This window comes from Aegilops tauschii, chromosome 4 (genome assembly GCF_002575655.3).
Source record: "Aegilops tauschii subsp. strangulata cultivar AL8/78 chromosome 4, Aet v6.0, whole genome shotgun sequence".
NCBI classification, from domain to species: domain Eukaryota; kingdom Viridiplantae; phylum Streptophyta; class Magnoliopsida; order Poales; family Poaceae; genus Aegilops; species Aegilops tauschii.
In genome coordinates, this window is record NC_053038.3 from 518,412,478 (window position 1) to 518,429,727 (window position 17,250).

General features: G+C 47.8%; 1 protein-coding gene across 1 annotated transcript; it reads left to right on the top strand.

The window, feature by feature from the left end:
- The first annotated feature begins 2,853 nt into the window (after nt 1-2,853).
- On the top strand, nt 2,854-3,855 carry LOC109757328 (uncharacterized). The gene is made up of 2 exons (XM_020316153.1): nt 2,854-2,988; nt 3,496-3,855. The coding sequence occupies exons 1-2, from the start codon at nt 2,854-2,856 to the stop codon at nt 3,853-3,855; spliced, it is 495 nt and encodes a 164-aa protein (XP_020171742.1).
- The last annotated feature ends 13,395 nt before the right edge of the window (nt 3,856-17,250 follow it).

Consider the following 17,250-nt stretch of genomic DNA (forward strand, 5'->3'; position numbering starts at 1 on the left):
TGTTAATTCCACCTGAATTTGATTACCCAAGAAAGAAGATAATAGCTATATTCATTATAGAAGAAGAAAATTAAGAACATCGAAATGTCCATCTAAATTTTAGGAAGATGACAATTGCCGGCACTGCAACAGCTAGGCGGAGGCATGCGAGGACGTGCTCATACTGGCTGAAGAGACCCGGGCTGGCAGCAAGGATCTCTTCTTGCACGACACATACTCATCTTTCCACCGGGTCGGTGGTTCAGCACCATGCCGACAACCGCATCTCTTTCTCTCCATTCTCTAGGCTAATATAATCCATCATAATGTACAAAATATGAGTTGTACATAAATAAAGACTTTAACATAAACTTAGTGCAAGATGAAACACCAAAGGAACAAAAATCTGAATTAGTGAACTACCTCCTGTCTATTGGGTCGATTGATCGAACAGTTTGCATGCAGGTGGTTGCCGATCTTGAGAAGGCAATGGATGTCGCAGCTGAAGACTGCAATGTGTATGATCGAGAAGATAGGTCTAGAGGGGGGATGAATCGACACTTAACCAACCAAAGGTGTAGTTTTTAGTTTTCTTGAAGTTTAGGCAAATTTTGGCACTAGTTAAGATATCACCAATACTTCCTACACATGCATATATAGAGATAGAGCAGCAGAAATAGTACAACATGCAAAGTGCGGAATGTAAATGGATAGACATGGGAAGATCAAACGCAAGGAAGAAACAGTGGTTTTTTGCGTGGTTCCGATAGGTGGTGCTATCGTACGTTCATGAAGAAGCACGTTGTCTATTCCAATATGGCTTATGTTCACGAAGGACTAGCCTCACTCGGAGTAGATTTTCACGAAGTAAGCGATCTCCTTGCCCTTACAAACTCCTTGGTTTAACTCCACAAGATCTTCGAGGCTCCCAAGTGACACCTAACCAATCTAGGAGACACCACTCTCCAAAAGATAATAGATGTTGTTATTGATGATGAACTCCTTGCTCTTGTACTTCAAAAGTTAGTCTCCTCATCACTTAATCACTATCTCACAGATTTAGCTTGGGTAGGAGAATGATTAGAGTGCAAAGTAACTTGAAGGGACTAGAAGTCAAGGTTCAAATGGTTGGATTGGAATGTTTTGATCTTGCTAATTGTGAGTTGCGTTCGGATTTCCTTGAAAGTGACGCTCTGTTGAAGGATTAAAGTCGGGAGAATCGACCATATCTCTGAAATTGGGGTGTTATTTGGTTCGAAATGGTCCCTAGAAGCTTGTAGGATCCTGTGCATCATTTTTGCTATTGTAGGAATCCTCCAAATAAGGAAGTGGATAGAGTTGTTTTAGACTTTCCTAACCCAAACAACGCTTACTATAAAGTAATTATTAAAAAAAAATAAACTGATTTTGCTAAAAACTCGTTTTCTATAAATCCATCACTGATATTTGCTACACAATGTTTGGATAAGGAAAATAAAAAAAATGGTTTTAGGGGAAATTTTAGGAAAACCAGTATTACTTAATTAGTAGCTTTTCTGTTGAAATACGTTAATACTATTCTTTGTTTGGATCTAAACGCCACTTTTCGATAACTGTGTCCGGGTAAACATTACACATGGGTGTTGAGGGTGAATACAGCACAAGCTCATCGAATTGCATGCTTACTATAACCCGATTCACCTTGCGGCCTTCCTCCATGTTGTACCACAACAGATGCTTTGCCCTTGTCCACCTTGATGAACTGGCACATTGGCAATGAAGTCCACCGACAGATAGTACAAATTAAGTATGTACCACACGGATATGTCATCCACCAACGCCTTAGGCACACGCCTCGACTGGCGAGCCGCTGACACTCTGGACACGTTGTCCATCGACAACAGGTTGTGCACACCTCCCCTGGCCGTCGTGTGGGAGCATCGAGTTGCTTTTCTATCGTGGACGTCCAACACACACAGTCGGATCCTAGCACTCGCCCTACCCGGCTTTGGACTGCTCCGCCGACGATGGCTCAAGGCGCCACCTCCCGCGGCAGTGTAGCGGACGATGTTGTTCTTGTTGTATCAATGTCGTAGGGTAGTTCGGAGTTGCCGTCACAGACCGGCGTGATGGTTAAAGAAAGGAGCACGAGCCCGCAGTTTGCCGCTAATTTGCATACAAATTTGCGGCTCTGGCTGAGGCCAACAGGAGTCAGCCATGGGACACGACGATGGAGATTTTCGGCACTCATGGATGTGAGGATTGGCAGGTCTAGAAGAAGAGAAAGCCATCCTCATTGAGCTGGAGATGTCATGTGCGACCGTGGCGTAAGGCCAACTCCAACGCACGACCCCAAATGGTCCGGCCGCGTTCGTTTGGGGGTAAACAGACAGAACAGACCCCCTAACGCGCGGGAGCAAATGAATCGTTCTCTGTTTTTGGTCCGCTTTCAACCCATTCTTGGCCCAAAGTTGGGCCGCGTTTGCGGCCGAACGGACACGCACGGAAGGGCGCGGTGCGCCCTAGTCCGCCCGTCGAGGACACATCCACTTTTCTCTTCCCCTTCTCCTCCCTCCGGCCTCCACCCTTCGCCCGGCCATCGCCGCCACCACCCCCGTTCCCGGCCGCCCGCCCTACAACCACGCCATGTCATAGCCGCCCCACGCCCGCGTTTCGGTAGAGATTTTTACCAGCGTTCGTGGTTCCTTGTTGCTGGTGGGAGAGAAGCTACGACCACCGGTGCCGACCGTCGACCCCAACAACTTCCGTAGACGCTGCATTGCCGCAGGGCACCCACCCACCAACACAAACCTTGCTTCGCTTCATCGACTTGCTCTTTCCGGCCGCGTCTCCACCACGACCGCAAGGTGTTCGATGCGTTGCTCACAGGGTATCATGGATAGCGGGGATAAGTTTTTCTTTCACAACTTCATTTGTTCATCGGATGATTCGTCCTCGGATGATGAAGAGATTGTGGCGGCTGCATTGGTTGTCCACGACCACATTAATAGGGAGTGGCCTCGATTCAGGGTATGAATCCCCGACCATGTTCCGGCCTTGAACCGCAATAGGGAGAGAGGCCACACCCTTCTCTATGCCGATTACTTTGAGAACAGCGCACTCTTCAAACCACACAAATTTCGCCGCCGCTTCCGTATGGCGAGACATGTGTTCAATCGTATTTGGGTGGGAGTTGTAGCATATGACCCATACTTTGAGTGCAAAGAGGATGCCCTTGGCAAGCTTGGCTTCTCTTCTTACCAAAAATGCACTGCGGCTATCTGCATGCTTGCATATGGAATTCCTTGTGATCTTGTGGATGAGTATGTTCATATGAGTGAGTCCACATGTCTCCTCTCAATGTATAGTTTCTGCAAAGCCGGGGTGGCAGTGTTCGTCCCTGAGTACCTGAGAGAGCCAACTGCCGCTGATACAGAGAGGTTGTTGGCGATCAATGTCGAGAGGGGCTTTCTAGACATGCTTGGTAGTATTGATTGTATCCACTGAAAGTGGAAGAACTGTCCATTTGCTTGGCAGGGGCAGTACAAGGGGCATGTGAAAGGTGCTAGTGTCATACTTGAAGTGATGGCTTCACAAGATCTGTGGATATGGCATTCTTTCTTCGGCATGGCTGGTTCTCACAACGGTATCGGTGTTCTTCAGCGTTCTTCGGTGTTTGCAAGGCTTGCAGAAGGCCACTACCCAGAGGTCAACTTTGAGGTCAATGGCCACAAGTATAAAAAGGGATATTACCTTGTTGGTGGTATCTATCCACAGTGGTCCACTCTTGTGAAGATCATATCCAATCCGCAAGGAGAGAAGAGACAGAGGTTTGCCCAAATGCAGGAGAGTGCTAAGAAGGATGTGGAGTGTGCTTTCGGTGTGCTTCAGTCTTGATGGGGTATTGTTCGAAACCCTGCATTGACATGGAGCACTCAGAAACTTTGGGAGGTGATGACTACTTGTGTGATCATGCACAACATGATCGTGGAGGATGAGCGTGATGATAGCATCTACGACCAAGGGTTTGATTTCCAGGGTGAAAATGTTGAGCCTGAGCATCCACCTCCTGCAACCTTCGAACGGTTTGGTCATTTTCATCATAAATTGTGTGATTGGCGTACTCATGTCCAGCTCTAGGATGACTTGGTTGAGCACATATGGATTCACATTGGCAACAAGTAGAGCTATCGGTTTAATTCCTTTGTCATGCAAACAAATTTTGATTGGATTGTAAAGACTATTTGATATTTTTTATTTTGGTTGGGTTGTAAGGCTATTTAGGATGTGTGCCTATTTCCTATGTTTGATTTGATATTTAAAACCATGCTTTATTTTTAGTATGCTTATTGATCTCGGAATTCGGATGGACGAGATGCGGCCGAAATGCGCCGCCACATCCACAAATCTGGACGGACGCGGCCCCATTGCCACCCCCAAACGGACGAAAAGAGAACGAAACGGACGTCCGTTTAGGGTCGTGCATTGGAGTTGGCCTAAGACTTGCTAAACTCGACTAATAGTGGTTTTTTCTTAAAATCTGCTTTTTAGATTTTACAGGACCCAAGTTTTACGTACCTTGAGTTTTATTAAGCAAACCAAACATAGTCTTACGATTACAAAAAATTAGTTTAGTAAAACCTACGTATCCAAACAACAAAAACAATTTAAAAGAATTTAGCTACAACGATCGATCCCAGCTAGCTGGCTGGATGAACGTAGGTAACGTGTGCTAGCTGTGCCTTGAACTGCCGCCTTGCTTTCATTTTGTGAAGTCTAAACCGACTGACGCGACCCGTCCATATCGACCTGCAAAGATATTTAAACTTCGGGACCGGAGTGTGCATACATTTTCTCTTCCCCACTCGTCACTCAATCCAATCCGGCTATGTGTTCAACTTAGAGGCGGTTGTTCCGTTAGCCTTCTGTCCACCATTCGCTAGCTCGGTTTCACATCTTACTGCTCACATGCATTCATGTTTATGGTTTGTGCGGTGGAGCCACTATGGCATCACCGTGCCTGCACCAATAGCTATATAGCTACATGCCTGCATGATATGATATCGCCCATCTGTGTCGTTGCATTTCTTCCTCCTCTTTTCTTCAGCCACTCTCTCACTCGCCATGACATCTTCGCGGCGCCGGGCGTTGTTGCTCAACGCCATCAGCCACCGCAATGTCGTCGTCCGAGAGGCGTTCTTCTCGTGTAGCTGCTGCGGCTGCAAGTTCGTCAGTGCCATAGCGCTCCGTGGCCACCACAGCACGCATAGGCTTGAGTTCCAGCTCGTGGCCTCCTCCTGCTCCTCGGCGCCGGTCCTCCATTGTTGGATCCAAGCTGGTGGGGACCTCTGGATTGGCGCCACAGCGCCCGTGCTGGCGGATTATACTTGGGCCTCGGTCCGGGCCGATGTGGAAGTGGCCACGACGCCGGAGGTACTAGACTTATCGCTCAAGCTCTAAAGCTTTGGTCTAGCTTAACATCACGGCTACCCAAAACACAAAAATTGAACGTTTCTACATCGAAAATCCTTTACTTATGGGCAGGACACTGCAGAAACCCACCTACAGATTCTGATGGTTGTTTTGTTGAGATACCTGACCGCTCTCATGGTTCTGTCTATGTACGTCCGAGCCTTGAGTTACCCTACAGATATGGTATCTAAAAATGTATCCTCCGTATACACATGTGTAATATTTGTTTGCCAAGTAAGGAATACATTTTATTTTGTTCAATAAACTTAATGTTATATATCTAAGAAAGTGATTTTCACTACTCCTGTTTATCATATGACTGACTTGTTGTAGCTGTGTTTGCTAGCTATTCTGCTCGTTGATGTCTTTGGCCTTGTTGCCTTTCATCAATTTTAATAAATAATATTTTGTGGACCACAATAATGCAGATGCCAGGGGTTTCAAGCCCCTTTTTCAAAAGGAAAAGGATTATATGGACGGTTGGCATCTATAATATTTATTTTTCTACAAGCGTTTCTCGAGTGTTTTTATTAAAAAAAAACTTCTGCATTGAAAACGGGAGTTTATTACCCAGGGATAGAATTACAATTTGCAGCCATTAGGTCTGCAATAGTTCGAGTAGCTTCATGTAGTCACATGTCAGTTCTAGGTATATATTCCGAAAACTTACTCAATTCTTAAAATTATTCACTGCATATTAAAAATGTTCATGACATTTAGGAAAATATTTAAATATTTAAAAACATGTTCATGAAAATTTTACAATATGTTCATGAGATCAAACAAAAAGTTATCATAGTTTTAGAAACGTTCGTACCAATTTAAAAAGTTCACATGTTTCAAAAAAAGTTCAAGAATTTTTCTTTTGTTTTTTGTTTGGTTTACTTTTTCCTCCTCAGTTTTTTGGGTTTTCATCTTACTGTTCACATGCATGCATGTTTATGGTTTGTGTGCTGCCTTAGCTTGAGCCGCTATGGCGCCACCGTGCCTACACCAATAGTTATATAGCTACATGCACCCATGATATGGTATCGCCCATCTGTGTTGTTGCATCTTCTTCCTCCTCTTCTTCAAACCACTCTCTCACTCGATCTATTCAGTTTGATGGGGCGCAAGATAGAGCACCACAAGCCCCGCCCCGCCATGACGTCTTCATGGCGCCGGGCGTTATTGCTCAACGCCGTCAGCCACTGCATTGCTATCGCCCGAGAGGCATTCTTCTCGTGTAGCTGTTGCGGCTGCAAGTTCTTCAGTGTCAAAGCGCTCGGTGGTCATAAGAGCACGCATACGCTCGAGCTCCAACTTGTGGCCTCCTCCTCCGCCCCCGCACCGGTCTTCCATTGTTGGATCGAAGCCGGTGGGGACCTCTGGGTTTGTCGCCATGGCTCCCATGCTGGCGAATTATACTTGGGCCCCGGAGCGGGCTGCGTCGAAGTGGTCATCGTGCCGCAAGTACTAGACTTGTCGCCTCAAGCTCTAAAGCTTTGGCCCAGCTGAACGTCACGGGTACCCAAAACACAAAAATTGAATGTTTCTACATCAAAGTCATATACTTATGGGCAGGACACTACGGAAACCCACCTACGGATTATGATGGTTGTTTTCTTGACATAGCGGACCGCTCTCATAGTTCTGTCTATGTACGTCCAAGCCTTGAGTTACCCTATGGATTCGGTATCTAAAATTGTATCCCCATATACACATGTTATAACGATTTGTTTGCCAATTAAGGAATATATTTTATTTTCTTCAAGGAACCTAATGTTATATATCTAAGAAAGTGATTTCCACTACTCCTATTTATCTTGTGACTGACATGTTGGAGTTGTGTTTGCTAGATATTCTGCTTGTTGGTGTCTTAGGCCTTGTTGCCTTTCGTCAATTTCAATAAATAATATTTTGTGCACCACAATAATGCAGATGTCAGGTGTTTCAAGCCCCTTTTTCAAAAGGAAAATGATTATATGGACGGCTGGTATCTATAATATTTCTTTTTCTACAAGTGTTTCTCGCATGTTTTTACTAAAAAATACTTTCTTGCATCGAAAACAGTTTTTGTTACCGGGATAGAATTACAATTTGCAACCATTAGGTCTGCAATAGTTTGAGCAGCTTCATATAGTCATAAGTCCGTTCTAGCTATACCTGCTAATGAAATTATGTACATACACGGGTATGCATATACCTACTAACGAAATTATGTACATATGCTGGTATGCATATACCAACTAACAGAATTATATTCAAAAAAATGTTCGCTAATTCGAAAAATCTTCACGAACTTGAAAAAAATGTACATTATTTTGAAAATTTAGTCTTTAATTTTAAAATGTTCATTATTTCAAAACAAATGTTCATGAATTCAAAAACATATTCATGACTTAAGAGAATGTTCACAAATTTCTAAAAAATGTTCACGAATTTAAGAAATCGTTCACGATTTTGAAAAATGTTCGTGAGTTATAAAAAAGTTCACGGTGTCAAAAAAAATCATGATTTAAGAGAATGCACAGATTTAGTAAAAATAAAACTATGGTTTTGAAAAAATGTTCATCATTCCAAAAAAAAGTTATCGATTTTAGAAACAAATGACAATTTAATAGATTTCGGAAATGGAAAAACAAGAATAAAAATGAAAACATATAAGTAACGAAAAAACGAAAGTAAAACAGAAAAATCAAAAGGGAAAATCAAAAGAAAAACCAAAAGAAAAACAGAAAAACCAAGTTTAGGGAAGGTTCTAGATCCTTCCCAAAACCGGTTGGTGGTGAAACCCCGAAATGGGCCGGCCCATAGAAACCACAGCGAGCCCGGGGGGGGGGGGGGGGGGGGGTACACTCTATGTCGCATGCCAGCGACCTACACGCTATATAGGAGGCGCCTCTGATCATGCTCTTGTGTGCGCCTTAGATCATCTCTAGCCGTGCCCCCAACAGGCCCCCCAAGGCCATTTTTAGCGTCGGCACTGAAAAAACTGTTGGGAAACGTAGCATGCAATTTCAAAAAATTAACTACGCTCGTACAAGATCTATCTAGGAGATGCATAGCAATGAGAGGGGGAGAGTGTGTCCACGTACCCTCGTAGACCGAAAGCGGAAGCGTTTGACAACGCGGTTGATGTTGTCGAACTTCTTCTCGTTTCGACCGATCAAGTACCGAACGTACGGCACCTCCGAGTTCTGCACACGTTCAGCTTGATGACATCCCTCGAGCTCTTGATCCAGCAAAGTGTCAAGGGAGAGTTCCGTCAGCACGACGGCGTGGTGACGGTGATGGTGAAGTGATCCGCGCAGGGCTTCGCTTAAGCACTACGAAGATATGACCGGAGGCGTAAACTGTGGAGGGGGGCGCCGCACACGGCTAAAAATTATTGGTGTGTGTTCTAACAGTGCCCCCCCCCCCCCACATATATATAGGTTGGAGGGGAGGAGAGGCAGCCAAGGAGGCGCCCCAAGTAGGAGGAATCCTACTTGGGGTCCTCCCAATTCGGCCTCCCCCCTTTCCTATTCCTATTCGGAGTAGGAAGGGAAGAGGGGGAAGGGGGAATCCTATTCCCTTTTTCCTTTCCTTCTTTCCCTTTCCTTCTCCAATTTGGCCAGCGCATATGGGGGGGGGGGTGCACCAACCCCTTTGTGGCTGGTGTGTTTCCCCTCTTGGCCCATTAGGCCCATATAGCTTGCCGGGGATTGCCCGGAACCCCTTCCGGTGACCCGATACGTACCTGGTACCCCCAGAACACTTCTGGTGTTTGAATACTATCTTCCTATATATGAATCTTTACCTCCCGACCATTTCGAGACTCATCGTCATGTCCGTGATCTCATCCGGGACTCCGAACAACATTCGGTCACCAAATCACATAACTCATATAATACAAAATCATCATCGAACGTTAAGCGTGCGGACCCTACGGGTTCGAGAACTATGTAGACATGACCGAGACACCTCTCCGGTCAATAACCAATAGCGGAACCTGGATGCTCTGGTTCCTACATATTCTACGAAGATCTTTATCGGTCAAACCGTAATGACAACATACGTTATTCCTACTTCTTATTCCCGAGATTCGATCGTCGGTATCTTCATACCTAGTTCAATCTCGTTAACGGCAAGTCTCTTTACTCGTTTTGTAATGCATCATCCCGCAACTAACTCATTAGTCACATTGCTTGTAAGGCTTATTATGATGTGCATTACCGAGAGGGCCCACAGATACCTCTCCGATACTCGGAGTGACAAATCCTAATCTCGATCTATGCCAACCGAACAAACACCTTCGGAGATACCTATAGAGAATCTTTATAATCACCCAGTTATGTTGTGACGTTTGATAGCACATAAGGTATTCCTCCGGTATCCGGGAGTTGCATAATCTCGTAGTCAAAGGAATATGTATATGAAATGAAGAAAGCAATAGCAGTAAAACTTAACGATCTTTATGCTAAGCTAACGGATGGGTTTTGCCCATCACATCATTCTCCTAATGATGTGATCCTTTTCATCAAATGACAACTCATGTCTATGGTTAGGAAACTTAACCATCTTTGATTAACGAGCTAGTCTAGTAGAGGCTTTACTAGGGACACTGTGTATTGTCTATGTATCCACACATGTATCAAGTTTCCGGTTAATACAATTCTAGCATGAATAATAAACATTTATCATGATATAAGGAAATATAAAATGAAAACTTTATTATTGCCTCTAGGGCATATTTCCTTCAAAAACGGCTCAGTCGCGCCCCCAGGAGCCCATTTTTCGCCGATTAGGCCCGAAACTAGCGCCGACGAACCCAGGCCAAACCGGTGCGCTGGGGGGCGCCCGGGGGCGCCGGGGCAATTGTTTTTGTCGTGAAAGAACGGCGGGCCCGCCTTGTCAGCGACCCCCTCGCTTCGTCATCCTCATCGCCTCGGTTTCCCGCGGGGAACCATTGCCAAGGCTGCCGCCGGTCAGCCTTCCATTGATTCCTCATGGGCGGTGCACGTCGGCGACGCGCCCCCTCCCGCCACGCGTACACACGTTGCCGCCCCCCGGCCGCTATAAAAGCCGCCCCTCCCTCGCCGGTGGACGCACTCGCCCGTAGCCCCCCTCTCTTGCCACCGACACCCTTTCTTTCCCTCTCTCTCCATCTAGCCATCGCGTGCACGCCCAGCCGATGGGTGAATGGTTCCCCGGTGAAGCGGCGGCGGCCAACAGCTTCAGCCGCCGCTCTCTGCACGAGTGGGAAGCCCACCTCCTACACGAGGCGAACTATCCGGCGCCCCCCGACATGCGCGCGCCAGGGCGGTGGAGGCTCAGCACCGGGGGCGTCCCAGACCCCTCGCTGCCTGACGTCGAACACCCCGGCTACTTCCACGCTGAGATCGAGCGTGTGCGGGCCTCTCTGTCGAAGGAGGAGTGGGTCCTCCCGGAGTACGACGCCGGCAACCACGAGTCGCGGGCGGCGTACTTCGAAAGCGGGCAGGCGGAGCGGCTCGCCTCCATCAACAACGCGCCGGTGGTAAGGGGGCGCAACAACAGCGACAACTGCCGCCTGTGGTGGGGCGCCCCCGGCCACACGCTCCATACCTTCCTCGAGTACCTCGAGGGTGGCAACGATCCGCCGCTCGAGTACCCGGCGGTCCCGGCACCCCGCCGGAGTGGCGGCCCGTGGCTACCGAGGCGAATGTTGGGCGGGTCCTCCTCCTCCTCCTCCTCTCGATCCTCCTCCCACTCCTCCGGGTCACCGGCGCTCGTCAGCGTCAAGGCCGAGCCCGTGGAAACGCTGCTCGGCCGGCGCACTTGCGGCGCCGCCCTCGTCATCAACGAGGGCGGCCGCACCTCCTCGGCTCCTACGTCCCGCTTCGTCAAGCCGAAGACGGAGCCGGGGCTCGCCCCGTGAAGAGCGAGCACGCTGACATGGCCGCACTCGATGACGAGGCCGCCATGAAGTGAGCGCGGGAGGACTGGGCGCGGCTGGAAATGGAGCGCCAGTGCCGCGCCCTAGAGGAGATCTCCGCATGGCGTCGTGGCCGTGGCAAGGGAGGCGTTTGTCGTCCTCGAGGACAGCGACGACGAGGCGCCGCCGCCGGCCAAACCAGTCCGCTAGGGCGACCCCGGGCAGGGGTCCAGCAGGGACGGCCGTGTGAAGAAGGAGAAGGAGGACGACGGCGGCGGTGACTACGCCGCCTTCAGCAAGTTCTTCGACCTCTAGGCGCGGCAGCAACCCTTTGTTTTCCTTTTTTAGTGGACTTTATGTTTTCTGTATGTAAAAAAACTGTGAAACACCTTAATATCGCCGAATTTATGTCGTGTTTGCCGAATTTTTGCCGAGTGTCTTTTTAAAAATGTTTACAAAAAGGTCATCTGGAGGCGATCTGGGGGCGACGACTGGGAATCCGATCGCCCCACGCCGAAAATATCGCCGTTCGCCCCCAAGCGACGCTTTTTCTAGCCCCTGCGAGCCGAACGGCTGGAGATGCTCTTAGCAGCTCCTCACGGGGCGTTGTCTTGGGCCTGCGAATGAGGTGGCGCTTTGCAGCAGCAACCCAGGCATCACCAAACTCGAGAGTAAAGGCTGATGGCCTAGGAGTGGGGTCCTCCCAGGTCTCCAACCCAGCAAATCCGTCCCTAGCTACATACCAGAATTAACACATTAAGCGTAATCACTAATGACTTAGCATAATGTTATCTCAAATAATTAGATGAGAAGGTGATTAGATGAATATCTTGTCTAAACAAGTTGTTCATGCATGAAAAAACCACATGTACATGTGAGCACATACAATATTCATATCTACAAATTGTATCATGTAAGGAATATTGCAATGATTAGAAGAAAGTGAAGCATGCATAGAGCATCTCTTTGGCAAAGTGGTTGTTATACTGGCAAATACTACGATATGGGATGCTACATCAAATATCCATGAGATTTCAAAAGAAAATTTTGAAAATACTCACTCTGACCGTCTCGCCGTCGAGAAACTTGAAGCTGAGAAGAAGGCCGCCGAGGATGCCGTTGCCGCCGCCACCGTCGCGACCTCGTCATGGCCTACTGGAGGGTATAACTCGCTTATCCCGCTCATGTTTATTTCCATGTGTGTAATACTAACGATTTGTATAGATGTTTCTGCTATTTTTTTGCCGGGAAAATCAGAGAGCTTTATTATATGAACGCATTCTTGGGACGGCTGGACACCAAGAAGTTGGGAGTTTCGTCAAGCCAGCTGTCGGTCACATTCAGTGTACAAGCACGCTTTGCACACAGATGCGCCGGAAGGTTTGCTGACCTGCTTACATGTTGTATTACAAAAGAGGTAAAATAAACACTAAGCTCTCCTATCTCTAGTAGTAAAGGAGCCACATGATCGAGAATTATGGCAAGTGTTCCAGAGTGTCACCAACTCCATGCAATCAACTTCCATTATCACATGCGAGAATCCTCGAAGAGAAGCAAAACGAACTCCATCTCGCAAAGAAAGTCCCTCCATGATCAAGGGATCCGAGATCCCCAAGTATGGCTTGCACCAGGCACCTAGAAGGGCCGAGGAAGATCGAGAAACACCTCCCACACCCCCTGCCATCTTCCAGATTGAGGGCTCCGTCGATGATGATTTTTACAAAACCATCGTCAGGCGGCCGCCACCCGAAGCCCGGCAATACCAGCGCATCCTTGCGCGGCAAGTGAAGGAGCTCAATAGCCTCCTTCGTAGCTCTTATCGTCGATGTGGGATCTCTCCCTTCGTCACCGTGCTTAATATGATCCCTGGAATACCAAATAGACCACATACTATAGTAGTGATCTTAGCGCGATCGTCGTCAGTAAATCGTGGGTCACATATGATATCTCGAGCCCACGAATCTGGATGTAGACGAGGAAGCCGAATTCCAAACCATGCACATGCCTCCTCCCAGAAGCGCTTAGCATGTGAGCAATGAATTAACACATGTTTCAGATTCTCATCCATAGCTAGACATACTTTGCATCGACGAATCTCTGCAATATGTCGGTGATTGAGAGTAGATTATCATCCATAGCTAGACATACTTTGCATCGACGAATCTCTGCAATATGTCGGTGATTGAGAGTGGCGTCATCTGGAAGAATCCTGCAAAGAACTCTCCATCAGAAAACTCTCACTTTTGGAATGACATTCAATTTCCACAAGGCTTTCCACATCTGCTGGTCATCATTTGAGGTCCCGGTAGCCGTCCCTTCCTCTAGAGCCAAACGCTCGTTCTGAGTCATAAGAGCACGGTATGCCGTCTACATAGTGTAGTTACCAGATTTTTTGAATGCCCAAGCAAGGAAATCATCACCTCCTCCTTGCCGAATAGGAATATTAAGAATGGCCTCGGCATCCGGTCTTTGGGACCAATTGGTTGTGTCAATGAGATCCGCCACACGAACGATGTTGGTGCTTGGTGGCCTAGATAGAGGTGTCATGGATATTGTACCTGAAATCCATTTATCAGTCCAAACAGCAATGGTGCTACCATCTCCTACACGGGAGATCAAGCCACTGTGTAGGGCGTCCCTCCCTGCCATGATCACCTTCCAAGTGGCCGAGGCCGACTTGGGTGTAGTAGCATGAAGTCCGTGTCAGGGAAATAACGCCCCTTCAGTACTCTTGCACAAAGGGAATTAGGATTCGTCAAAAAATGCCACCCATGCTTTCCCAGCATAGCAAGATTAAATAGATGCGGGTCTCTGAAGCCCATCCCGCCCTTGCACTTGGGTGTTGCCAGCTCTTTCCAAGACACCTAATGCATTGATTTTTTGTCACGAGACCTACTCCAGAAATATTTAGCCATAGGAGAAGTTAGACTCTTACAAACCTTCTTGGTTAACAGGAAGGTGCTCATTGGGTAGGTGGGGATAGCTTGAACCACTGATTTCAACAATGTCTCGCGGTCTGCACAAGCTAGTAATTTCTCCGACCACTCCTGAATTCTAGACCGGGCCCTCTCACTGATGTGATCAAAAGTTCCACTTGTAATCTGACTGACACTAGTAGGGGGACCCAGATACTTCTCACTAAAAGCCTCAATCTGAATGTTCAAGGTTGCCTTCGAAACTTGCTTCAGAGATGTCGGTGTATTGGAGCTGAAATAGATAGAACTTTTATCTCTGTTGATACACTAGCCCGAGGCATCTCCATAAATCCTCAAAATTTCATTCAACCGCAACACACTTGGATTAGTTGCATTGATGAATATTAAACTATCATCTGCAAATAATAAGTGGGTGACCCACGGTGGTCTATAGCTCAGTCGCAGGCCCCTATCAATAGTTCCACCATTGTAATATTTCAACAATGAGGAAAAACCTTCAACACACGTCAGAAATAAGTATGGTGATACTGGATCACCTTGCCGAAACCCTCTAGTTGGTGTGAGCTCCCCATTGACACGCACCGAAAACCAGACAGAGAAAACTCATTTCATTATCAATCTGACAAAACACATATTGAAACCCAACTGAGACAATATTGCTTCGAGATAATGCCACTGGACACAGTCGTAAGCCTTCATCATATCAAGCTTGACCGCACAAGAAAAGTTCTTTCCCTTGTTCCTCTTCATCGTATGAACACTTTCATATGCGACAAGTACGTTATCTATGATGAGTCGTCCGGGAACGAAAGACTTTGTTCTTCACTTATAATCACATCCATCATGCTTCTCAAATGATTCGTTATAACCTTAGCTGCAATCTTGTACAACACCGGGCACAAAGCTATAGGACTATACTGTGAAATTAATTGGGGTGGCATACCTTTGGTATTAACGTAATAGAAGTATCGTCCAAACCTGCCGGCAGTTCACCTTCATTAGGAAAATCCAAAACTACCAAAGTCACATCATTGCCCAACAAATCCCAATGACGTTGATAAAACCCGGCAGTAAAACCGTCCACACAGGGAGCTTCGGACGGCACCATCTGAAACATCGCCAACTTGACAACCTCTCCCGTGCAGGGTTTAGTGAGATCATCGTTCATGGCATGGGTTACTTTCATAGGCACATGCGATAGTAGATGACTGGCATCAGCATGTTGGGGAACATAGTAACTTCAAAAAAAATCCTACGCACACGCAAGATCATGGTGATGCATAGCAACGAGAGGGGAGAGTGTTGTCCACGTACCCTCGTAGACCGTAAGTGGAACCGTTAGGACAACGCGGTTGATGTAGTCGTACGTCTTCACGATCGACCGATCCTAGTACCGAAAGTACGGCACATCCGCGATCTGCACACGTTCGGCTCGGTGATGTCCCACGAACTCACGATCCAGCAGAGTGTCGAGGGAGAGCTTCGTCAGCACGACGACGTGATGACTGTGATGATGAAATTACCGGCGCAGGGCTTCGCCTAAGCACTACGATGATATGACCGAGGTGGATTATGGTGGAGGGGGGCACCGCACACGGCTGGAAATAATCAACTTGTGTGTTCTAGGGTGCCCCCTGCCCCTGTATATAAAGGAGCAAGGGGGGAGGCCGGCCGGCCCTTGGGGCGCACCAGGAGAGGAGGAGTCCTCCTCCTAGGAGGAGGACTCCCCTTTCCTACTCCTACTAGGAGGGGGAAAGGAAGGAGGAGAGGGAGAAGGAAAGGGGGGTGCTGTCGTGGTTCTAAGACTGACAGTAGAATGGGGGTAGGTATGAGGAGGCAAGATCCCAGCTATGGTGAAGTTGTACACACAAGGTTTACGAGTTCAGGCCCTTCGCGGTGGAAGTAATAGCCCTACGTCTCGGTGCCCGGAGGCGGTCGACTAGATTATATGTGTGTGGAGTTACAGGGGGTGCGAACCCTTGTCCCTGAGGAGGGGGGTGGCTTATATAGAGTTTGCCAGACCCCCTCCGGCCCTCAGTTACACAGGGTTTAAGGTACATAAAGATGGGGCATTACTGGTAACGCCAGCAATAAAGATACATGAATGACCATTAAGTCTACAGAGTAAATGCCCGACCGTTGCTGCACAGAGTGGCTTTAGATCTTCTGGTCGTCGAGTGACTATTGCTATGGTCGAGTGACATTGAGTCTTCCGAGTGGAATGCTTCTGGTCGAGTGGATGATGGTATCCCTTGAATGCTTCTGACTTTAGGGTGATGTCCTAGGGGAGGGCGTCTAGGTCAGGCATGTGACCCTACCCTAGGTACATAGCTTCATCATTAGCCCCCAAATGGTTCAGGGTTCGAGTGGAGAAGGAGTTGAAAATACTTGCGACTCAATTTTTGCGCTTCGGAAGCGTCTTGCTGGGATCAATGAACAATCATGATGACTTCAACTTCTTTTTAGTCGCCTTGATCCATTCTTAGTTTGTCGAGTGAACTTTTACTGAAAAGCTTCAAGTGTTAGTATAGAAAAAATCTGCAGTCTGGCGGACTGCTCTGCTGCTCCCGGATCTTGCGGGATTCGAAAATTTTGGGAAGCGCGCGGGACGGAGCAGGCCGCAGTAATCAGGACTGATTAGGCAAGGGCGCCTCGATCTCTGTGCCACCTTTTTCGCCACGTACTGCGTGCGCGACTGTTGCGGGATTCGATGGAATTGCTTGGGCCCACAAGTCAGCTACTCGGGAGAAGACCTTATATAAGGCGTCGCAGCTGGGGTTTTCTGCTAGTGCGCCCCATCTCCTCTCTTCCTCCTCTGTTTTCCATCGCATCCACCTCCTCCCTCGGCGCCGCCGCTCTGCCTGAACTCCACCCTCCGCAATGGGTAAGGAGAAGACGGTGGCTCTAGAGCGCGCGAAGAAGGCGACGGCGAAGGCGAAAGGGAAGAAGACGAGCCGGGGAGGGTCCTCGTCGAGATCTGGTTTGCCGCCCGGCTGGATCCAGGGC